Source organism: Chiloscyllium plagiosum, unplaced genomic scaffold, assembly GCF_037043375.1.
Source record: "Chiloscyllium plagiosum isolate Xiang-an unplaced genomic scaffold, Cpla_swu_hap1 HiC_scaffold_3, whole genome shotgun sequence".
Lineage (NCBI taxonomy): Eukaryota > Metazoa > Chordata > Chondrichthyes > Orectolobiformes > Hemiscylliidae > Chiloscyllium > Chiloscyllium plagiosum.
In genome coordinates, this window is record NW_028270141.1 from 91,960,757 (window position 1) to 91,986,954 (window position 26,198).

General features: G+C 42.2%; 1 protein-coding gene across 1 annotated transcript in view; it reads right to left on the reverse strand.

Moving 5' to 3' along the window:
• The window catches only part of mms22l (MMS22-like, DNA repair protein), a 163,327-nt gene that overhangs the window by 17,300 nt on the left and 119,829 nt on the right, over positions 1-26,198 (reverse strand). The window contains exon 20 of the mRNA XM_043685419.2: positions 12,858-13,027. Within this exon, the coding sequence (XP_043541354.2) occupies positions 12,858-13,027 (170 nt within the window). The remainder of the gene's footprint in view (positions 1-12,857; positions 13,028-26,198) is intronic.

A 26,198-nucleotide genomic window follows, 5' to 3' on the forward strand; every position in this document is an offset into this window, starting at 1 on the left:
CTCATTTAGTATCTTCCCCATCTCATGCGGCTCCACACATAGGCTGCCTTGCCCTACTGTCTCTCTAGTTACCCTTTTGTCCTTAACGTATTCATGAAAACCCTTTGGATTCTCCTTAACCCTATTTGGCAAAGCTATCCCATGTCCCCTTTTTGTCCTCCTGATTTCCCTCTTAAGTATACTTCTACTGCCCTTATACTCTAAGAATTCACCCATTCTCTCCTGTCCATACCTGACATATGGTTCCTTCTTTTTCTTAATCAAACCCTCAATTTCTCTAGTCATCCAGCATTCCCTATACCTACCAGCCTTTCCTTTCACCCTAACAGGGATATACTGTCTTTGGACTCTTGTTATCTCATTTCTGAAGGCTTCCCATTTTCCAGCCATGCCTTTAGCTGCGAACATCTACCCCCAATTAACTTTTGAAAGTTCTTGCCTAATATCGTCAAAATTAGCCTTCCTCCAATTTAGAACTTCAACTTTTGGATCCGGTCAATCTTTTCCATCATTATTTTAAAACAAATAGAATTATGGTCACTGGCCCCAAAGTGCTCCCCCACTGACACCTCAGTCACCTGCCCTGCCTTATTTCCCAAGATTAGGTCAAGTTTTGCATCTTCTCGAATAGGTGCACTCACATACTGATCAGAAATTTTCTTGTACACACTTAACAAATTCCTTTCCATCTAAACCCTTAATACTATGGCAGGTTATGTTTGGGAAGTTAAAATCACCTACCATAACCACCCTATTATTCTTACAGATAGCTGAAATCTCCTGACAAATTTGTTTCTCAATTTCCTGCTGACTATTAGGGGGTTTATAATACTATCCCAATAAGGTGATACCTGAGATGTATTCCCAGGAATATCCTCCCTAAGTACAGGTATGATGCTATCAATTATCAAAACTCTATTCCCCCTCCATTTTCTATCCTCCCTCTACCATTTGTATTCTGGAACATTAAGCTGCCAGTCCTGTCTATCCCTGAGCCACGTTTCTTTAATTGCTATGATATCCCAGTCCCATGTTCCTAACCATGCCCTGAGTTCATCTGCCTTCCCTGTTTGGCCTCTTGCATTGAAATAAATGCAGTTTAATTTATCAGTCCTACCTTGTTCTCTGCTTTGTTCCTTCCTGCCCTGGCTGTTTGACTGAGTCCCTTTCCCAACTGTACCAGTCTCAGATTGATCTCTTTCCTCACTATCTCCCTGGGTCGCACCCTCCCACCTTACTAGTTTAAATCCTCGCGAGCAGCTCCAGAAAATCTCCCTGCCAGTATATTAGTCCCCTTCTAATTCAGATGCAGTCTGTCCTTCCTGTACAGGTCACTTGTACCCCAGCAGAAATCCCACTGATCTAAAAATACGAATCCTTCTTCCATGCATTGGCTCCTCAGCCATGCATTCATTTGCTCTATCCTCCTATTCTTACCCTCACTTGCTCGTAGCACTGGTATTAATCTGGATATTATGACCCTTGAGGACCTCCTTTTAAAATTCCTGCCTAACTTTCGATATTCTCTCTTCAGAATCTGATCCTTTCCTCTTCCTTTGTTGTTGGTTCCAATGTGTACAATGACCACCTGCTGGTCCCCCTCCCTTTTGAGAATACCCTCTCTGAGATATTCTGATATTGGCACCAGAGAGGCAACACACTACCCTGATTTTTCGCTGCTGGCCGCACAAACATCTGTCTATGCCTCTGATTAGAGAGTCCCCTATCACAATTGATTGTTTGGAACCCGACGTGCCCCTCATTACATTAGAGTCTGTCTTGATACCAGAAACTTGGCTGTTCATGCTACATTCCCCTGAGAATCCATCACCACCTACATTTTCCAAAACAGCATTCTTGTTTGAAATGGGGATAGCCACAGAAGACTCCTGCACTACCTGCCTACCTTTCCTACCTTTCTTGGAGTTAACCCATCTACCTGACTGGATTTACTCCCTTCCTATAACTGCCATCCATCACAACCCCTTGCTCTTGCAAATTTCTCATTGCCTCCAACTGTCGCTCCAACCGATCCATTTGATCTGATAGGATTCACCACCAAAGACATTTCCTGCAGACATAATCCTCAGTAACATGTAAACTCTCCCTAAACTCCCACATCTGACAAGATGAACATATCACTCTATGAAAGGCAATCTTGCTCCTTCACAATCTGCACACCCAGAAAATAGCACCGTCTTATTGCTCTAAAAAAAAAACACTGCTCCAGGCTAACTTAATATTAATGGCTTATAAGACAGAAAGTAGGCAGAAGTAGGTCACTTTCTGGTTGGCAAGACATAATTTGTTGTGTGCTACAGGGATCAGTGCTGGCATATCAATTACTTACAACTTATACAAATGTTTTGGATGAAGGGTTGCAAGTTAGTGTTGTCAAATCTACTGATAACACAAGGTTAGGTAGAAAAGTAACTGCTGATCTCATCTTCAGACTAGGCACTTTATAGCCTTTTGGACTTAAAGTTAAATATTTTTGAATTGTGAACCAACTCCCATTTCTTCCCTTTTTTTGCTTTACTTGTTACATTCTCTGTCATCATGTCCTCTGTCCTCCCCCCCACCCCACAGTTGGACTGTCTGTTCTTTCCAGTCTAATAGTTAGACAAACCATTGTTTTGCCATCTTCACATTCCTATCAATATCCTTTCTCCCCCAGCACTCTGCACCCCATCACCCCCACAACATATCTCCTCCCCCACTACAGCATAAATGCTGCCCCCTCCACACTTCACTTCAGCTCTGATGAAGAGTCATCTAGACATGAAATGTTAGCTTGCTCTCTCTCCCCAGATGCTGTCTCACCTGCTGAGATCTCCAGCATTTGCTGTTTTCAGTATAGATAACACAAGGTTGGGTAGGAAAGTCAGTTGTGAAGAGGACATAAGAAGGCTAAAAAAAGGATCTGGACGGATGAGTGGGCAAAGGTCTGGTAAATCAGGTATAATTTAGGATGAGGAATTGTCCATTTTGGCAGGAAGAATAAAAATAACATACAGTCGGTTCTGATATAACGCGATAGTTCGGTTCTTGTGCGATTTTGTGTCATAAGAAAATCGTGCAATAGCCACACCATTTAAACCAACGGGGCCGGAATCGCATTATAGCCAATACAAGTAAGGAAAGTTCACGTTGTGCAAATAACGGTCTAAATTCGTCAATTGCATTAAAGTCAATTCACGTTGAAGAAACACGTGTTATGATCTCAATGGTGGGATACTGCAGAGCTCTGAGATGGACAGAGTGCATGAATCCCAATAGATTAGTATACAGGTACAGCAAATCATTAGAAAGCAAATAGAATGTTATTGCTTATTGTGAGTGGAGGTGAATACACAAGTAGGTATGTTATGCTTCATTTCTATACCATATTGGGCAAGTTCTGAGTACAAAATTATTTTCCATATTTAAAAAAGGATCAGAAAATATTTTAGCAGTTCAGAGGAAGTTTATTAGATTAGACGGTTATTTTATGAAGAAAGGACAGACAGGCTAGGTTTGTATCTGCTGGAGCTTAGAAGAGTAACTAAAAATTAGAAGCATCTGAGGAAATTTGGCCACATGGACATGGAAAGCATTTCCCTCTGGTGGATGAATCCATAATGGGAGTCATTGTTTAAAAATAAGTGGTGATCCATATATTTCTGGATTAAAACAGATAAGGAGAGAAGGAGAAATATCTTCCCTCAGAGGCTGCTGAGTTTTTGGAATGCTCTTCCTCAAAGGCGTGGATGCAGAACCTTTGGTTCATTTAAGGCAAAGAGAGATATATTCTTGACAATTCAAGGGGTAGAGATAGGCACAAATGTGGAATTAAGGTTAAAATCAGATCAGCCATGATGTTATTGACAAGCAGAGAAGGCTATAATGGCTGGATGGCCTACCCCCTGCTCCTAATGAATATGTTTGTATCTATGCTTGTATGTTTGTCAAATATGATTTCATCTTCATAAATCCATGTTGACTCTGATTAAACAAACAATTATTTTTCGAGCTATTCTAAATAAACACATCCTCTGAAATAGGCTCGACTATTTTCCCTTCTCCTGACATCAGACAACAGGTCTTTAATTCTTTACTTTCTCTCTCCTTCCTTTCTCAAACAGTGAGGCTACATTTGCAACCTTCCACTCTGCAGGCATCACGCTGGATTAATAGAAACTTGAAAGATGATCATCAATAAACCCACCATCTCTGTAGCCATCCCTGTCAACAGTCTAGGGTAAAGTTCAGCTGGACCGGGGCTTTGACAACTTTTCCTGCGCATTAATTTCTCCAATACTACTTTTTAAAAATCTAATACCAGTTCCTTCCACTTTCACATTCCCAGTAACCTTTCTGATTTGGAAATATATTACGTTCCCTCAATCTGCTGGATCAAAGATTAGAACAGCCTACCTAACAGCATTTCTGTCCACTGTCAGAACTAGAAATGCAAATCTCTAAGGGTCAAACAGATAAGCTCCAGAGTTGATTAAGAGCAGGAGATGCTCATTAGACTTTGCTCATGTGATACAGTGGCAATGTCCCTACTTTTGAGTAAAGAGACATGGCATTCTCGTCCAATCTGCTCCAGTGGTGTGTGATAACACCTCTGAACAGGCTAATTTGAAAATCAAAAGAGCTGAGTTCTGTCCATGGTAAGCAGTGCTTGTTAAGATAACAATTTACTAGCGGTTTTGTGGAAGATTTAAAAAGAGAAAGCTGAGTTCTTCATGCATATTTCTCCCTCTGACTCCATTTTGATTTATCCACCTCCTTTTTCCCTTAACCTGTCCTTTTGTTAAGGTTGCAGTGCTGCTGGAGTGATGCGCTTGTGATTCTTAAATCATTTCAGTTGAGATGTGAGCGGTCTGACACAAAAAAGCTGGGTGGTTGTGGTGGATTCTACAAAATAAAAATGCTGAGCTCAAAGGTTCTTGTGGTGCACTGGTAGTTTCCTTAACGCTGGGCCAGAAGGTCTCAGTTCAAACAAAAACAGAAACTGGAGAAACTCAGCAGGTCTGGCAGCATCTGGGGAAAGAAAGCAGAGTTAATACTTCAAGTCCAGTAACCCTTCTTTAGAACTCAGGTCTCAATTCAAGTCCCAACTGTTCCAGAGATTTGTTATAACATGTCTGCACGAAGAGTTGAGTTCTTGGGACTGTTGGCACAGTGGTAACGTCTCTAAGTCTGGATCAGAAGACCAAGAGTTAAGTCTTTGCACCAGAGGTGTATCAAAGCACTGCGCGTACAGAAAAAGCTGAGTCCTTCCCTATTGGGTGTTGGCTTCTGGTCAAAGGGTTCAAAGAGAAAAGTGGGAACAGGCATTTGTTTCAAGCTGTAGATTTTCAATAAGACCTTAGTAAATCCCCGAATGTCTTTTGCTGCTCAATCTAAATTATGGATAATGGAGTCACAGAACATAGAAAAGTACAGCATAGAACAGGCCCCTTGGCCAACAATGTTGTGCCGAGACTTAATCCTAACGTAAGATATAGTAACTTAACCTACCCAACCCTCAACTCACTGCTATCCATGTGTATGTCCAGCAGTCGCTTAAGTGTCCACCAATGACTTCGCTTCCACCACCTCAACTGGCAACGCATTACACGCATTCACAACTCTCTGCGTAAAGAATCTACCTCTGATGTGTCCTTTATACCTTCCTCCTAATATCTTCAAACTATGACTTCTCATACCAGTCAGTCCTGCCCTGGAGAAAAGTCTCTGGCCATTGACTCTATCTATTCCTCTCATTATTTTGTACACCTCTCATGGTGTCATAGAGCTTTACAGCATGGACACAGGCCCTTCAGCCCAACTTGTCCATGCTACCCACTTTTCACAATTAATCTCATCCCATTTCCTTGTGTTTGGTCCACATCCCTCCACATCTATCCCATTCATGTTCCTATCCAAATATTTCTTAAATGACACAATTTCATTGAGTATATGTTGTGGCTGTACAGGACATTGTTTGGCCACTTTTGGAATACTGTATTCAATTCTGGTCTCCTTGATATAAGAAGGATGTTGCAAAACTTGAAAGTGTTCAGCAAAGATTTACAAGGATGTTGACAGGGTTGGAAGGTTTGATCTATAGGGAGAAGCTGCGGCTATTTTCTTCAGAGCATTGGAGGCTGAGGGATGTCATTTTAGAGATTTATATAATCATGAAGGATATCCGGGGTGGGGGAGTCCAAAACTAGAGGGCAGTGGTTTAAGTTAAGAGGGAAAAGGTTTAAAAGGGACCTAAGGGGCAACCTTTTCGTGCAGAGGATGATGCACATATGGAACAAGCTGCCAGAGGAAGTGGAGGTAGCTGGTACAATTGCAACATTTAAAAGGCATTTGGACGGGTATATGAATAGGAAGGGTTAGAGGGACTTGGGCCAAATACTGACAAATGGTACTAGACTAATTTAGGATAGCTGGTCAGCATGGACGGGTTGGACCGAAGGGTCTGTTTCCGTGCTGTACATCTCTATGACTGTATGATTAAAGGCAGTGACTCTTCTTCAGAACTCAGGTCTCAGTTAAGTCCCATTTGTTTTAAACATATCTCTGGAACATGTCTGCTTGAAGAGCTGAGCTCTTCGGTCTAGTGGGACAGTGGACCAGAAGACCAAGATTCAAGTCTCATCTGCTCTGGAGGTATGTCATTGTCTGAACAGAGAGCTGAGTCCTTCCCTATTGGCTTCTTGTGAGCAAAAGGGAAGGTGGGAACTGATATTTGTTCCATGTTATAGATTTTCAATAATACCTTCATTAATCTTAATGTCGTTTGCTGCTTAATCCAAGATATGGATAATGGCGTGTGAAATGCCTGCAATACAGAGTCATGGAGGTTTACAGCATGGAAACAGGCCCTTCGCCTCAACTTGCCTTTTCTGCCCAGTTTTCACAAATTAATCTAGTCCCACTTGCCCGCATATGGTCCATGTCCCTCCATACCTTTCTATCCACGTACCTTTCCAAATGTTTCTTAAATGACAAAATTGTACTCGCCTACACCACTACCTCTGGCAGTCCATTCCAGCTGCCATGTGAAAGAATTGCCTCTCTGGACTCTTTTCTGTCTCTTCCTACTCACCGTAAACCTATGCCCTCTAGTTTTAGACTCCCCTACCATAAGGAAAAACTGTTGGCTATCTCCCTTATCTATGCCTCTCATGATTTTATAGACCTCTATAAAGGTCACTCTCAGTCTCCTACGCTCCAGGGAAAAAGGTACCAGCCTCTCGGTCTCTCCTTATAACTAAGGTTTCTAGTCCAGGTATCATCCTGATAAATCTTTTCTGCTCGACATGCACTCCAGTGGTTCAAACAGACTGATCACCATCTCCCTCTCAAGAATAATTTGGGATGGACAATAAATGCTGCCATGGCCAGTGATGCCTACATTCCATGAATGCATGAAAACAGCTCCTCTCCCATAAAGTAAAACAGTCAAGATTTTCATCTCCTGACTCCCCAAGAGCAGTACATCATTATCAATGTATTGGAATACTCTTCACTTACAGCTCCAATAAAATTTAATAAGCACATCAGCATCCAACGCAAAACATTCTGCTTGATTAGCATCCCATCTAGCATCTTTGATATTTACTTCCTCCACCTCTAATACACAGTGACAGTTGCATGAACCATCTATAATATGCACTACAGTAACTCAGCAAACCTCTTTGAACAGTACCTTTCAAACTCATGACCTCTACCACAGCAGATGCAAAGGGAACCTCCTTCAAGTTTCCTTTCAAGCCACACAGAAGCCTGACTGGGAATTAAATCACATTTCTTCACCATCACTGATGGAACTCCATTCTGAATGGCATTGAGAGAGTGCTGGTACACCAAAGACTCTAGTGGATTACAAATGCAGCTCACCACTTCTTCACGGCATCTTGGGATTGGTTATAAATACTGACCAAGCCAGCAACATCCACATCCTTTCAACATTTTTTTTAAAATTGCAGGTTTTTTAAAATTTGCTCCTTTGTTCAGCTCACCCTAGAGGACAAAGATATTCCATCTGTTCTCTCACCAACTTTCCCCATCTTTCACCCCAAGTGTAAACAGTTTACATATTGTTATTTTAACTACTCAGGCCATCATTGCAACTACCTCTGCCACCCATCTCCATTATTATTTGGGCTTCTTTTACTTTCCTCCTTCTGGATAATGTTGTTTCCTTCAGTGATTCATATTGTTCTATTTCCTCATTCACTTACTTGTGTTTTCACTTGCCCTGATTACCAGAAACATTCTGTAATAAGGTTAGAGAAATAATTTAATTTTCTTTTTTTTTTAAATTTGAAATGCGCGTTAACTGCTGGGTCTATCGTGAGCCATCGAAAGATCAGCTTTGTCATTTGAAAGTGGTAGAATAACACCATAAAGAACAATGTTTCATGGCTTAACTACCTAATAAATGTATTAAACAGCAATTGAACAAATAATGGTTCTAAAATAGCACAAAGACATGAACTATAACAAGCTAACTACTGTAAAATTACTTGATATTAGCTACACATTTAATAATTAATTTTTAATATGCAGTTCATTTTCTTTGCTTTAGCTTATCAATTACATAAGTGTCTGGTTTAGAAACACTCTTCAGAAATTTCAGTCAAATTCATTTTCCAGACAACAGACAGACAATCTTTTGCCTTTTTGAAAACCCCACAGATATTCAGCAATTTGAAAAAGGGCAAGCTAATAAATTCTTTCAAGTTCTACACCTTTTGTATTATGCAGTTTAATAGCTCCCTTACATTCAAAGAGCTTCAAATCTGCATATTTATGCTTTAATTCACCATCTTGGACAAATAAGTTAGTTTTCCATTAACAGGGTGTGGGCATTGCTAGCTAGTTCAACATTTATTGCCAACCTAATCATCCTTGAGAAGGTGTTGGTGGATGCCTTCTTGAACCATTGTAGTATATAGGTATAGGCACACGCTCAGTACCATTAGGAATCACATTCTAAGATCTTGATCCAGCAGTAAAGTTACATTGACATAGTTCTGAGTCAGGATAATGTGTAGCTTGGATGGGAACTTGCAGATGGTGGTATTCCCATGCATCTGCTGTCCTTGTAGGTGGTAGAGTTGATTAATCATAACAAATTAACTGAGACAACATATATTAAGCTGAGGCATTATCCTTGACATTCTAAATGATGATTACCCCTTATATATTATGACAAAATTAAATGTACAATTTTTTGATCCATTCCCTCAATTTGTCACACATCTCTCCTCCGATTCTGCAAGCTGACTTTTCCATTAAAACATGACTCTTCCCTCTTGCCTAATTCCTGAACCTTCAGTAGTCACTGTTCATCAACACAGAACTTCAAATTTTGTTCAGTTCCCTTTTAAAACCATTACTCCTCTACAGGAACTGATTGAGGCTCATCTACACTCACTTATACAATCCCAACTCTGAGCCCTCTTTTCATGCTGAGATTCCTGCGTCTGTAAAAATTTATTTGTATGGGCATTACTACTGGCAGGGTCATTAATTTTGCCTATCTTCAACTGCCCCCTAGAAAGTGGATAGTGAGCTATTTGTACTGCTGTAGTACATGGGGAATAGGCTTGCCCTCAGTGCTGTTAGGAAGAGAAGGTGAAAGAATAGTCACACACTTTGAAGTCAGAATGATATGTGTCTTACAGAAAAACTTACAGGTGCTGGTATTCCCATTTATCTGCTGCCCGGGTCTTTCTAGGTGATGGAGGTTGAGGATTTGCAAGGCACACTCAAAGGAAGACGAATGAATTTTAGCAGTGCACATTGTACATGGATGGAGTGAATCTTAAGCTGGTGCATGTAACTCCAGTGAAGCAAACTACTTTGCTGCGGATGGTGCCAAACGTCTTGAGAACCTGACAAATGAAGAGTCCTGTGACATGTGCTTTGTGGATGGCACAGGCTTTAGGGAGTCGGGAGACCACTTGCTTGCTGCCAAACTTCCCTGATTTGCTCTTGTAGCCCCAGTATTCATCTGGCTGATGCAGGCCAGTTTTTGGCCAAACCCGCTCACTCTGAATCACTACCCCCCAGCCCCAGGATGCTCATAGTGGAGGATTCAACAATGGTAATGCAACTGAATATCAAGGGTGAATGGTTAGATTTTCTCTTGTCATTGCATGGCACGTGTTTGGCATGAATGTTACTTGCTATAAATCAGCCAAAGCCTGAATCTTGTCCATCTGGGCATAACCGTTTTAGTGTCTGAAGAATCACGAATGGTGCTGAAATTTGTGCAGCCATCAGCAACCATCCTCCATTCAGAGTTTTGAGGAGGTGAAGGTCACTGATAAAGAAGCTGAAGATGGTTAGGCCTAGGACACAACCCTTAGGAACTCCTGCAGCAATGTCCTTGACTGAGATGACTTCCAACCACAGCCATCTTCATTTGTGCCAGGTTAAGTATGGCTCAAACTAGTGCAGCACTTTCCCATTGATTTCCATTGACTTCAGTTTGGCTAGGATTTCTTGATGCCACACTGGTCAAAAGATTCTTGCAGTCATTGTCACCTCATCTCTTGAGTTCAATTCTTTTTCATGTTTGGTCCAGGTTCTAAAGAGTTCAGAACCTGAAGGCCCTGGTGGAACCCAAACGAAGCATCAGTGAGCAGGTTATTGCTGAGCAATTCAACCTTGTATCACTTTGCTGATAATTGAGTTAAGTGATGGAGTGCTAATTAGCCAGGTTGGAGTTGTCCAGCTTTTTCTATAAATATACCTGGAAATTTTTCCACATTCAAGAGTGTGGTGCTAGAAAATCACAGCAGGTCAGGCAGCATCCAAGGAGCAGGAGAATCGACGTTTCGGGCGGGAGCCCTTAATCAGAAATGAGGGTGGGAGCCGAGGGGGTGGAGAGATAAATGCTGGAGAGAAGGTAGCTGAGAGTGGATGAAAGTGGGGGTGAAGGTGATAGGTCGGAGAGGAGAGTGGAGCGGATAGGTGGGAAAGAAGATTGGCAGGTGGGACAGGTCATGGGGACGGTGCTGAGCTAGAAGATTGGAACTGGGGTAAGGTGGGGGGAGGGGAAATGAGGAACTGGTGAAGTCCACACTGACACCCTGGGGTTGAAGGGTCCCAATGCGGAAGATGAGGTGTTCTTCCTCCAGGCTTCGGTTGGTGAGGGAGTGGTGATGGAGGAGGCCCAGGACCTGCATGTCCTCGGCAGAGTGGGAGGGGGAGTTGAAATGTTCGGCCACGGGACAGTGGGGTTGATTGGTGCGGGTGTCCGGGAGATGTTCCCTGAAGTGCTCTGCGAGAAGGCGTCCAGTCTCCCCAATGTAGAGCAAAGGATACAATAAATGACATTGGTGGAAGTGCATGTAAAGCTCTGATGGATAGACCTGCACCAATCAACCCCACCGCCCCATGGATGAAATCGCTGTCCAAACAAATTTTCCACATTGTCAAATAGATGCTAGTGTTGCATTATACTGAAACAGTTTGACTTGGGTGTTGTTAGTTCTGGACCTTATCAGGGTCCACAGCCTTTGCAGTATCCAGTTCCTCTAAGCATTTCTTGCTATCACATGGAGTGAAATGAATTAGCCAAATATTGGCATCTGTGATGTTGGGAACCCCAGGAGGAGACAGACATGGATCATCCACTCAAATGTTTTGCTGAAGATGAGTTGAAAATCTTCAGTTTCATCACGATATGTTCATTTTTATCCTGATGCTCTATGCATCCATTTCCCTCCAGTTCACTACTAACAAAAGATCTTTCTTCTCATCTTGGCAACATTCATTGGAATAATTCCCTTCCACTGCCTTTCCCATTCTTAAAAGTCAATCAGAATTTCAGTCACCTCACTGATTTACCCAAAGAGAAAGGTCTGTTGCTTGTAAGAGTCTTGTGACATTTTCCTAATTAATGGGACTATCATCATTACTCATAGTCACTCTTGCAATCCACTGTACAACTCAACTTTCCAAAACCAACTGTCTATCAGAGTAACATTCATGCCACAGAAATGTGGTTCTGTCACAGTTTCAAGATCAAAAGATGTACAATGAGTGCTGATATAAGTAATCAAATTTGAGTATTGCTAGAGGATTATGTTATGAAAAACACAAATCACATTGCAATTGAATGCATTCACATGAACTTACAAAAAATAAGTCTTAGATTGCAACCTTTTATCTGCAATATTTAAAAATATATATTCTTGTTCTCCTCAGTTTATGCTTGCTTTATTTGTATTAACAAGAGTCCTTGTTGATCTGCCAAAATAAATTGTATAAGCCAGAATGGAAAAACAAATCATGGTACTCCATAATGTTAGAGTTCATTGCAATATGATGATTAGCTAGAATATTGGTACTACAGACTGTTCGAATACTTAGCACCATAGACTTTGGAGCTTTTGTCCTGAAGCTGATTCAGCATCATATGATAGCCATATCAAACTGTGGCGCCTGGCCTACTACCCAATTTATTGCTTTTCTACAGCACTGTATGCATTATTTTATTCAAAAGGCTGCAAACACCAATGGAATTGATTCAGGTGGCTTTGAAGGAAGGAATTAAAGTGTATCTTTCACTTCCAACGTCAGAATCCAACAGCATGAAATGGGATAAATAACTTTTCAGTTACTTTCTCACAACTTATTTAACCACTGGATGAAGGATCCATCCACATCACTCACTGCTACATAACATAAAGGACATTGAGATTTGAACAAAATAAATAACATTCAGAAACCATACAGGAAATAGAAACAAAAATATTAGATGAACATTTCTGGGGGTGGGGAAGTAGGGGAAGAGAAAAACCCTCAGGATATTCCAAAGCTAACGGCAGTATGACAGTGACAGTGCTCACCTGGAGATACAAAGACAAGTTATCTCGGATGGCAGACAGCATTGCTGTGGGTAATTCTTTGTTCTGTTGGAAGACTGTATGTGGCAACAGCAGACAATCAATGATGCGGAACAAGAGCTGCTGAGCTTTTGAAGTGGACAATATCAATGGCCAATACTTCACAATGCAACCTATGTATAAAAACAAAATAACACAATTCAGGACATTCTGAGCAGGATTAAAGCATGTTATTTAATTTCTTATCATTCCTAACTTGATTACATGTTTTAATTCATTGCAAAGCAATACTTTTAAAATGATAATACATGTTTCAATTCCTATAATTTTTTACACAATAGATTTTTTTCAGTTCAGATCTGTTTTATTCAGGAAGATCCAATATTAGGAGTGAACCTTTACTGAGGGTCACGGTTATGATAAACTGCTCTCAAACAGTTGCATCAACATCATTTGCACAGTGAGTGGAGTCTTGTTAAATACACAGAAGTCACAATAAAGAAACAGGCCATTCAGCCCATACAGCGTATGAAAACATGTATCATTTTTCCCTTTATTTTTATCCCATCTGTACAAGAACACCAGAAGTAGGAGCAGATCATATTGATTCTTGAGCCTGCTTTAGCATTCAATATGATCATGGCTGGTCTTCACTTCAACTCAGTTGCCTGCCCACTCCCATTAGCTCTTGGACTGGTATTTACATTTTTTTTAACCAGGGTGAAGCAGATGGAACAGAAAAAGAGTGCTCCACTCACTCTTACCCGAGACTCTCACTACAGCCTGCTCTGCCATGCAGTAAGATCATAGCTGATCTGATTGTCGCCTCACTGTCACATACCTGTCCACACCCCATAATTCTCGACATCCTTGTCTACCTTAACTTAGTTTTGTATAAATAATTCAATGACCTAGTCTCCATAAAATTTGGTGGAAGAGAATGCCACACATTAAAGCAGAGACCTTCTGAAAGATTTTTTCCTGTCTGTGAACCCAGACTCCTATGATGAAATCTTGAATTCTGACTTGCCCCAGTCTTAACTACCAACCCTAGAAGCAAAGTCCCCAACCTTGCAACTTCTGACATAAATAATTTCTCTTACCCTCTATCCTCAGGAATTTAATTTTGTATCCGTAGCTCACCATTGCAGACTCTTGACACTTGGTAACAGTCTGTTTCTAATTATCCAGGCCCATTGTTTCATAATTCTAGAACACTTCCATCATTCAGCCACAAAAGTCACACTACTAATTAAATATGATCATATATCATTATTACATCTTAGATTTTATTACTCGGGAGGGGTGCATTGTTGTTTTAAAAACTATAGCCATATCAAACTGTGGCGCCTGGCCTACTACCCAATTTATTGCTTTTCTACAGCACTGTGTGCATTATTTTATTCAAAAGGCTGCAAACACCAATGGAATTGATTCAGATGGCTTTGAAGGAAGGAATTAAAGTGTATCGTTCACTTCCAACGTCAGAATCCAACAGCATGAAATGGGATAAATAACTTTTCAGTTACAAAGGAGGTACATTTGGATTTATGAATTACATGGTCTCATTCATTCAATAAAAATGGTGAAAGCATAGCCAAGGCTTTTTTGGTAGCACACTAAACTTTGAGTCAGGAGATTGTGGGTTCAAGCTACAGAACTTGAGTGCAAAAAGTTAAAAATCACACAACACCAGGTTATTGTCCAACAAGTTTAACTGGAAGCACTAGCTTTCGGAGCGCTGCTCCTTCATCAGGTGGTTGTGGACTAACAATTATAAGACACAGAATTTATAGCAAAAGTCTACTGTGTGATGTAACTGAAATTATACATTGAAAAATACCTTGCTTGTTTGTTAAGTCTCTTATCTGTTAAAGTGACCATGTTAGTTTCACTTCTTTCATATGTAAATCACAAAACTTTTTTTTAAAAAGTTACATTCTCAGGTTAACTTTAACAATTGGTGTCAGCCCAGATAAGATGTTAACATGTGGAAGGTGTTAACCCCCTGTGTTCTGTTGTCTGTGCCATAATGTTTAGACTGATTATAATCTAAAAAATGAGTTAACAGAGTCTTACATTAATTCATGCAGTTTTTGTACACCCAGCCCAACACCGGCATCTGCAAATCATGAGTGCAAAAAAATTATGTTGGCACTTCAGAGCAGTACTATAGGAGGGCTGCACTGTCAGAGGGACCATAGAGGTTGCATTAAATGAAGACTCCATCTGCTGGGATGTAAAAGATCCCAAGCCACTACCTTGAAAGGAGCAGAGGTGATAATCCCAAATCAATATTTATCCATCAACCAATGTCACAAAAACAGATTAACTTCTCATTATTATATCACTGACTGTGGGAGACTGCTGTGCACAAATTGGCTCCATTACAACATTCCAAAAATGCTTTACTGATTGGAAAACACTTTGGAGCATCTGCTAGTTATGAAAGATACAGTATAACTGCAATCCTTTTCTCCATTTTCTTTCTTTAGCCTTTTTGGTTTGTGTGTTTTCCAGAAAAAAACAGAAGAACTAAATAGACTGAACAAATAAACGCAAGACTTGCCTGCACGGTGCAGTTGTACACTGCAAGTTGAGATTTGCAAGTTACTTTTAATCATTATTTAAAAGCCGTTATGTATTTTGAAGAAGCTCAACATAACACCCCTGGAAAGTCTAAGGATTTCAGAGATCCAATTAGCTTCGAGGTTAGTTTTCAAGAATATGTACAATTATTTAACTGTTCCCTCCAAAACTTTATTCTCTTGAGTAGTAGGTCTTTGCACGGCTGCAAGTTTAATGACATAGAGGAAAGTCCTAACTGTTTGATAACTTAGAGTCATAAAGATGTACAGCAAGGAAACAGACCCTTCGGTCCAATCATTCATACGAACCAGATCTCCTGAATTAATCTAGTCCCATTTGCCAGCATTTGGCCCATATCCCTCTCAACCCTTCCTATTCATCTACCATCTAGATGCCAAATAAATGTTGTAATTGTACCAGACTCCAATACTTCCTCTGGCAGCTCATTCCATACACACATCACCCTCTGTGTGAAAAGTTGCCCCTTAGGTCCCTTTTAAATCTTTCCGTTCTCACCTCTAGTTCTGGAATCCCCGACCCCAGGGAAAAGACCTTGTATATTTACCCTATTCATGCCCCTCATGACTTTGTAAATGTCGATAAGGCCTCAGCCTCCAACACTACAGGGGAAACAGCCGCAACCTATTCAGCCTCTCCCTATAACTCAAACCCTGCAACCCTGGCAACATCCTTGTAAATCTTTTCAGACCCTTTTCAAGTTTCACAACATTCTTCCTATAGCAGTGAGACCAGAACTGCATGCAGTATTCTAAAAGTGGCCTAACCAATGTCCTGTACAGCTGCAACATGACCTCCCAACTCCTGTACTCAATGCACTGAACATTAAAGGAAAGCGTACCAAACACCTCCTTCACTATCCTATTTACCTGCAATTCCACTTTCAAGGAACTATGACCCTGCACTCCAAGGTCTCTTTGTTCAGCAACACTCCCCATGAAGTGTGTCCTGATTTGCCTTTCCAAAATCCACATTTATCTAAATTAAACTCCACCTGCCACTCTTTGGCCCATTGGCCCATTTGATCAAGAACCCATTGTACTCTGAGGTAACCTTCGTTGCTGTCCATACACCTTCAATGTTGATGTCATCTGCAAACTGCCTAACTATACCTTCTACGTCCACATCCAAATCATAACCTGCAAACAAATTTGTCTTGCCTTCTTATCCTATTAGTCTCACGGTTAAGACTACTTATTAAAAGGTAACACTGTGGGAAGACAATCACCTCAGCCTCAGAACATTACTGCTGGAACTCCTTAAGGTATCGTCCTAGACCCTCAGACTAGAACTGGGGATATTTGCTGATGATTCCAGTGTGTTCAGTGCATTCCCAATTCCTCTGATCGTGACATAGCCTGTGACAGCATCCTATAAATTCACTCTACCTTTTCCAACTTTAAAAACAGAGAGAGACCGACATAGAGATGATTCATACTAACTGATATCAGAATACAGAAACAGGAGTATGTCATTTAGTCTGTCCAGCCGACACCACCATTTAATATGATCAAGGCTGATATACTGGATGTGCTGTACTTTTAGAAACTAACTGTATCAAGCTCCACCCTGAAGCAACTGAATGGATGCATATATAAACAACTTTGGGTTTGTGCCCAAAAATAGAAAATGTCAAATGTTGGGACAAAGCAGAGCCACATTCAATCACCACAAACAAACTGGGCTCCCTCCTGCACCTGATTCAGATGGGTCTGAACAACATGTAACAGGACTATAACGTACATGGTTTTGAAAGCCTAATAAGCCTTTTGTACAGCAAATACACAATGTCCAGCACTTCCAGGCCAAGTTTAAGATACACTGCAAACTGAATGCTGATTGAGCCTTATTTAGAGACAAAAAACTGCAGATGCTGGATTCCGAGGTAGACAAACAGGAGGCTGGAAGAACACAGCAAGCCAGGCAGCATCAGGAGTTGGAGAAGACAACGTTTCAGGTGTACCCCTTCGTCAGGACTAGGGGCCGGTGTAAGGGGAGCTGCAGGTAAAGGGGTGGGGGCGCAGGGTGATGGTGAGGTGAGGATAGGTGAGCAAAGGTAGGGGGTATGACCTGGTTGGTCGATGGGAGGAATGGAAGGGAGGGGGAGGGGCAGGGAAAGGAGACAGGTGATAAGAAGGGAGATTATTTGAAATTGGAAACCTCAATGCTGAGTTCTCCAGGCTGTAGACTGCCCAGGCAGAAGATGATGCAATGTTCCTCGAATTTGAGGTCTGACTCACTGTGGCAACGGAGGATGCCAAGGATAGTCATGTCGGAAAGGGAGTGAGAAGGGGAATTAAAATAGGCAGGGACTGGGTGGTTAGGTCAGCCCCTGTGGGCCTGACTGAGATGCTCAGCGCAACTTTCCCTTAGTTTGCATTTGATTTCCCCGATGTAGGGAACACCACACCGAAAACACCTAATACAGTTAAACTAGATTGGAGGAGAGGCAGGTGAACCTCTGTCTCACCTGGAAGGACTGTTTGGGACCCTGGATGGAGGTGAGGGGGGAAGTGTGCTGGCAGGTTTTGCATCTTTAATGGTTGCAGGGGAAGGTATCTGGGAGGTGGGGGTGGGCAGGCGGACGAGTGGCATGAATCGAGGTTTGGCAAAGGGAACGATCCTTGCAGAAGGCAGAGAGGATTGCAGAGGGGAAAGGAAGGTGTTCTTGGTGGTGGGGTCCTCCAATTAGAGCATGATGTGTTGGATGCGGAGACTGGTGGGGTGTTAGGTGAGGGCAAGGGGGACCCTGTCTTTATTGCGTTTAGAGTGGGGGTGTTAGAATAGTGGAATGGGCAATGGAGACAGTGCTGTGGAAGGCTGTCCAGATGACAGAGGGGAGAAAAACACATTGTTCAAATGGGTGGACATCTGGGATGCATGGGAGTTGAATGTCTCCTCATTCAAGCAGATGCTGCGGAGGTAGAGGAATTGGGAGAACAGGATGGAGTTCTTGCATTGCCTGAATATATGATGTATTATACAATGAGTAAAGTATAGCAATGTGGTAATAATGCATCAACAGCCATTAGTGCCCAGGTAATTTACATAGCAAAGTGAACAAGCACTGAAAGTGAAAACGACCAGAGTCCCTGAGGACCATAGGTTTAAGAGAAAGATTACTGGTAGTTACCACACCTCAGGTGAGGGGCGAGGTTCAGAAAATGGTGCCTTCATGGTGACCATAGCCTGCACATGAACTGAACTCGTCCTTTCATTCTCAATTGACTTGCATGTAACTTAGTATCAGATTCTGGAATGTATGTAATTCTGTTGTACCTACCTGCATTGGCCTACATTTTATAGAAGTTTAATGCTCGTTAAAAAGTCAGCACTTGCTCTCTTCATTCCTCTGAAGTTGACAACAAGTTCTGGAGTTGCTGCATGTCTGATCATAGAGTCATATGTAGAAATCCAGAAGTTGCAGTTAGCACTTGTTTCTTCTTAAGGTGCTCCATAGAACACCCCACAGATTGCAATCAAGTAGAAAACAATGAATTGACAAAAGCTTGCATTCTTATATTAACAGTCTCGCTGTAAATAACTGCTTCAAAAGTGACCCCTTGTTTGGATTAAGGCAATCATCATTAGGGATATTACTACTGGAGCTCCTTAAGATTTTGTCCTAGGCCCAACAATCTCCTGTTGACTGCCACCAGCACAAGGCCAGACTGGGGATGTTTGCTGATGTTTCCACAGTGTATTCAGTGCCATTCACAATGCTTCTGACCACAAACAGTAAAACTTGAACAATATTGGTTGCTTCCAAATCCAGGTCCTCATCTGCTTAGAACAAGAAGTGTCACAGCTCCATGGCACTACCACAACCTGCAAGTTTTCTCCAAGCTACACATGTCATTCCTTCACTATTGCGTTAAAATCCTGCAACTTTCTTCTTAAAAATACTTGAATGTATTAACATCACATGGACTGCCATGCTTCAAGAACCTGGCTAATACCATATTTTCAAAAGCACTAAGCAATGGGTAACTAATGCCCACTTTTCCAATGATCCCCACATCCCGCCCAATCAAATTTTTAAAAAAAATTAGGCTTCTAAAAAGTAGAGTCATAATTGATGCTGGAAACTTTATGTGACCATGAAAAATCAGTTTCAAATCTGAGGAATGTCAAATTTCTGATTTAAAAAACTCATCTTCAAAATAATATATACACAATGGATTTTGCTTCTACCTCCATCCCATGCATGTCTAATCATTTATTTTCCTCTCTATAATATTCAAAAAAAGGGAAGGACAATCATTGCCTGTTACCACTGATAGTGGGAACACTTCAAAGTGATTGACTGCTTACCCTATATGATGCCATCATCCTTATTGGACAAGTTGGAACTGCTTTAACTTAGTGCTGAATTCAAACTGACATTGGGGAAGAGAAAATTCTTATCACAGAAATTACTCGACCTTTGTGAGCATCAGTGGTAAGCACTTGTACCTCATCATTTAGTACAAAACTAGGGGTAATGCTGCTAACCGTGCTCAATGCTGATTTTGCACTGTTAATTACCATATTCAGATGAATGGAACTCTGCTTTTATTGGCTATATATTTTATTATAAATAAGCTACTTAACGCGTAAGCAAATAGGTCCAATTGTTCTAATCTTAGTGGAACTTGTATACATTACTTATGGCCAGTTATACATTAATTATGGCCAGATTCAACCTAGTTTTCCTCAGTGCCATCTGTCTGGTTGTGAATGTGCAAAACAATAATATTTCAATTACAATCTAATTGTATGACAAAGCTAGAAAGGACCAGAAGACATGAGCATTCAAATTCAATCCAGTAAAAGACATTTGACCATTTTATCACACATCAATTAATGCAGCTTGAAGATTTTCATGTCTTGAAACAAAATATGTCACAAAAATATATTTTATTAAACAAAGGCAGACCATTATCCAAATAAGTAACTTGGAAATAAGACAGAATACTTAAAGTTATAAATAAAACAATTAAATGTATTTGAGTCATGGCCAGTACAAGGTAAGTAAGGCTTCTTTTTCTTTGAACAAAGGAATGTGTTTTTTGCCGCAGCTGATACTTTTACCTCTTTCAGCTTAGCTATTTATTCAGATTCTCATTTTGGAGATAAAAGGTCTCAACCTATAACAAAGCACTTTTAACAACAAATGCATGATCACAGTGGAATGCTGCCAAAGGTGACATTTATTTCATAGACATCATGAACTCGATTAAGCAAAGTCACTTATATTAGTTGTCACGATCTGTGTGCTACAGATCTTTGTTCTGCTCACCTAGTACAATATCCCACAGTACACAGTGTGTAATTGTGGAAAATCTCTTCAAATCATAATAGCCCTTTGTAGGACTGTAGCAGTGGTATTAAGAACACTCCACCCTGTTTTCACTCAGGTAGATAGTCAGTTTCCTGTTAAGTTAACATTCTTTCATAAATTGAAACAATTTAATTAATTCACACAAATGCAATTAAACTATTAAGAAATTTATCAATACCAAGATACTTTGCGAATTTAAGGATTTCAACCACGTGATACATCAACTGAATTCATGTTCTTAAGACACTGCAGATGTGAATACGTCCTCAACCCAACTTTACTTTAACTCATACTTTGTTTCATAAGGAGGACAGAGAAAGGAAAGGGGGACAGAGCGAGGAAAGGGGGAACAGAGCGAGGAAAGGGGGACAGAGCGAGGAAAGGGGGACAGAGCGAGGAAAGGGGGACAGAGCGAGGAAAGGGGGACAGAGCGAGGAAAGGGGGAACAGAGAGAGGAAAGGGGGACAGAGAGAGGAAAGGGGGACAGAGCGAGGAAAGGAGGAACAGAGAGAGGAAAGAGGGACAGAGCGAGGAAAGGAGGACAGAGCGAGGAAAGGGGGACAAAGAGAGGAAAGGGGGACAGAGAGAGGAGAGGGAGATACAGAGAGAGGAAAGGGGGACAGAGAGAGGAGAGGGGGATACAGAGAGAGGAAAGGGGGACAAAGAGAGGAAAGGGGGACAGAGAAAGGCGAGGGGGATACAGAGAGAGGAAAGGCGGACAGAGCGAGGAAAGGGGGAACAGAGAGAGTAAAGGGGGACAGAGAGAGGAAAGGGGGACAGAGAGAGGAAAGGGGGACAGAGAGAGGAAAGGGGGACAGAGAGAGGAGAGAGGGAACAGAGAGAGGAAAGGGGGATAGAGCGAGGAAAGGGGGAACAGAGAGAGGAAAAGGGGAACAGAGAGAGGAAAGGGGGATACTGAGAGAGGAAAGGGGGATACTGAGAGAGGAAAGAGGGATACAGAGAGGAAAGGGGGATACAGAGAGAGGAAAGGGGGATACAGAGAGAGGAAAGGGGGATGCAGAGAGAGGAAAGAAGAAAAGAGAGAGGAAAGGGGGATACAGAGAGAGGAAAGGGTGATACAGAGAGAGGAAAGGGTGATACAGAGAGAGGAAAGAGGGATACAGAGAGGAAAGGGGGATACAGAGAGAGGAAAGGGGGATACAGAGAGAGGAAAGGGGGATGCAGAGAGGGTGACAGAGAGAGGAAAGGGGGATACAGAGAGAGGAAAGGGGGACAGAGAGAAGAAAGAAGAAAAGAGAGAGGAAAGGGGGATACAGAGAGAGGAAAGGGGGATACAGAGAGAGGAAAGGGGGATACAGAGAGAGGAAAGGAGAGCAGTGGGAAATGCAGAAAGTGGAAGATGCAAGGCGAAGGGAGAAACAAACCAAGCAGAAGATACCATGTGACTCTTGCAAAGACTTCAGGCTTTTCTCTTGTACTTATTGTGGGACTTCACCATAGTTAAAGGCATGGAGAAGGCTTTTGTTGGTGTTTCAGAATGCAGGCAGCCTGTATTGTGTCTGCAATAGGTTAAGAGATGGTTTTTATTAAAATGTGGGATGCCCTTCCTGTCACACCTGACGACACTCTGCTCTGCACAATGGTAGGTGCTTGATTTAGGTGTGCAGGCTACTGTCATCCTCTGCAAGACCCCGGGCACATTGGAAGTGCTCTTCCCAGATATTCTCCCCTTTTAATTCTTGAATTCGATCCCCACCTCTGTCAGGTTTTGCCAAGACCTTGGACTGAGCTGGGCTCCAAGCCGTGGTGGGACTGCCTGTTGACTCAGCAAAGGCCACAGCTTTTGTGTGGAATAGAACAGTACAGCACAGTACAGGCCGTTTGGCACACAATGTTGTGCTGAACATTTATTCTAATCTAAGCTCAATCTAACCTACACAACCCTCAATTTACTGCTGTCCATGTGCTTGTTCAACAGTCACTTAAATGTCCCTAATGTCACTGGCTCTATTACCACCGCTGGCAGTGCATTCCACACACCCACTACTCTCTGCATAAAGAACCTGCCTCTGACATCTCCCCCAAAACTTCCTCCAATCACCTTAAAATTATGACCCCTCCTGACAGCCATTTCAGCTCTGGGGAAAGGTCTCTGGCTACCTACTCTATCTATGCTTATTACTTTGTACACCTCTATCAAGTCACCTCTCTTCCTTCGTCTCTCCAGTGTAAAATGTCCGAGCTCCTTCAACATCTCTTCATAAGACAAGCCATCCAAGCCAGGCAGTATCCTGGTAAATCTCCTCTGCACCATCTCTAAAACATCTACATACTTTCTATAATGAGGCAACCCTATTCTAAGTGTGGTCTCACCAGGGTTTTATAGAGCTGCAGCAAAACCTCGTGGCTCTTAAAGTCAATCCCCCTGTTAATGATAGCCAAAACACCATACACCTTCTTAACAACCCTATCAACTTGGGTGGCAACTTTGAGGGATCTAAGATCCAAGATTCCGCTGTCAAGAGTCCTGTCACCCACCTCCAGGCGGAATGCTTTCCATCCACTACCACTCTCTGTCTTCTTTTAGCCAGTCAATTCTATATCCAGACAGCCACATTTCCCTGTATCCCATATCTCCTAACTTTTTAAGTGAGCCTACCATGGGGAACCTTACAAATGTCTTACTGAAATCCATATATACCACATCCATCGCTTGACCTTCGTCAACTTGTCTCTTCACAGCCTCAAAAAACTCTAAGGCTTGTGAGGCATGACCTGCCCCTCACAAAGCCATGCTGACTATCTTTAATCAAATTATGTTTTCCAAATAGTCATTAATCCTATCACTCAGAATCCTTTCCAGTACCTAGCTAAGCACAGATGTAAGACTGACTGATCTATAATTCCCAGGGATGTCCCTTTTCCCTTTCTTGAACAGAGGAACAACATTCGCCTCCATCCAATCATCCAGTACTACTCCCGTGGAGAGTGAGGATGCAAAGATCATCGCCAGAGGCACAGATATCTCATTGCTCGCTTCCCGTAGTAACCTTGGTCCAGCCCTGGGGACTTATCTATCTTGATGGTTCCCAGAATTTCCAGCACATCCACTTCCTTAATATCAATCTGTTCAAGCCTATTAATCTGGTCCACAGTGTTCTCACTATCAACAAGGATCCTCTCTCTAGTGAATACTGCAGCAAAAAACTCACTTAGGGCCTCCTCTACCTCTTCAGGCTCCACGCACAGGTTCCCTCCACCATCCCTTATCGGCCCTACCCTCTGTCTGATCATCCTCTTATTCCTCATGTAAGTGTAGAACGCCTTTGGGATTTCTCTAATCCTTCCCGCCAAGGTTTCTTTGTGCCCCCTCCTAATTTTCCTCAGTCTATCTTTGAGATCTTTCCTAGCTACCCTGTAATCCTCTAAAGCTGCGACAGATCCTTGTTTCCTCAACCTTAAGTAGATGATATGATTAGATTAGATTCCCTACAGTGTGGGAACAGGCCCTTTGGCCCAACAAGTCCACACCGACCCTCGAAAGAGTAACCCACCCAGATCCATCTCCCTCTGACTAATGCACCTAACACTATGGGCAATTTAACATGACCAATTCACCTGACCTGCACATCTTTGGACTGTGGGAGGAAACCAGAGCACCTGGAGGAAACCCACGCAGACACGGGGAGAATATGCAAACTCCACACAGGCAGTCACTCTAGGCTGGAATTAAACCTGGGACCCTGGTGCTGTGAGGCAGCAGTGCTAACCACTGAGCCACCGTGCCGCTCTAAGCTTCCTTCTTCTTCTTGACGAGAAGCTCCTCTTCTCTTGCCATCCATGGCTCCTTCACCTTACTATTCCTTGCCTTTTTCAGAGGGACAAAGTTATCCAACACTCACAACAAGTGCTCCTTAAACAGCCTCCACATTTCAGTTGTGCATTTCCCATAGAACGATTGTTCCCAATTTATATTCCACAGCTCCTGTTTAATAGCAGTATAATTTCTCCTCTCACAATGAAAAGCCTTCCCATACTGTTTCTATCCCTCTCCATGGCTATAGTAAAGGTGAGGCAGTTGTGGTCACTGTCACCGAAATGCTCTCCCATCGAGAGATCTGACACCTGGCCAGGCTCGTTGCCTAGCATCAAATTCAATATGGCCTCCCCCTAGTCAGTCAATCTACATATTGAGTCAGGAGTCTTTCCTGGACACACCTGATATAATCAATTCAATCCAGACCATTTGCACGAAGGAGCTTCCAGTCAATGTTGGGGAAGTTGAAGTTACCTATAATAACTCTGTTACAGCTGCACCTTTCCAAGATCAGCTGTCCAATCTGTTCTTGCATCTCTCTCTGCTGCTATTGGGGGGGGGGGGGGGGGGTACATTGAACGTTGGGACTATAGAGCTATGGGTCATCCAATTAGCAGCTGCACTATAAAGTGGGTCTTTCTCCCAAGAAAGGGGCAGATGTCCCATCCTAAAGTAATTAATGTCACTGGCAGCCATTGGGATTGTAGCTTGTCCCCCCTTGACCTTATAGCGTGAGGGGGTGAAAGGCACCGTGTAAAATTCAGCTCAGAGTACAGTTTGTTATAAACCAGTGTAAAAGGACTGCCTTGACCTCATATGGAGCTATTAGTGTCCAATTCGGAGTCCAAATTGTAAGATAGATATGGAGGCTTTCGGGGAGGATGCAGAAACGTTTCACCAGAATGGCTTCAGAAATTAGGAACAGTCAGTTCCCTAGATGGATCGGAGAAACATGAACTGCTCTCTTTGGAGAAGAAAGTTAAGAGATTTTACAGAGGGGTTTACAATCATGAGGGATGGAAATAGAGTGGGTAGCGATAAACAGTTCCCATTTAGGGGAAGGCTCAAGAACCGGAGGAAACTAATTTAAGGTTTAACCAATTTAAGACAAAGATGCTGGCAGCACTTGGAAAAACACACGAGTAGTGGTGAGGGTGTCCCTCGTTCAAAGGCACTCAGTGCCTGATCAAGGGACCTAACATCAGGAATGGAGGCTCGCTTACAGTCACTCCCTACCCTTTCCAGTGACACAGTACCCCACCCTCACAATCCCCAAATTAAGACCATCATTCTACTATCACTCACCTGTGGCCACGGTTCCTCAACACCCAAGTGGGTGAACCACTGGCAACTACTCGATGCTACATGTATGGCTACCCATCTCTCTCTGACTGGCAGCTGACAGGGGGCAACATTTCCACCACATACGGTCCTTCCTTGATTCCACAGAAGACCTGCCATTGCCCAGTTCCATGCCTGGTTGGCTCTTAATTTGTTAGGTTGCATGAAAGGAGTCACTAAGTTCCTCTTGCTGGCTCTCCCAGCTTGCTGGTTGTACTAATGTCACCCCAGTGTGTGGTTCAAATTCAACTCAAAATATTCAGTAAAGATTCACTACCCTTTTTAATTCTACCCA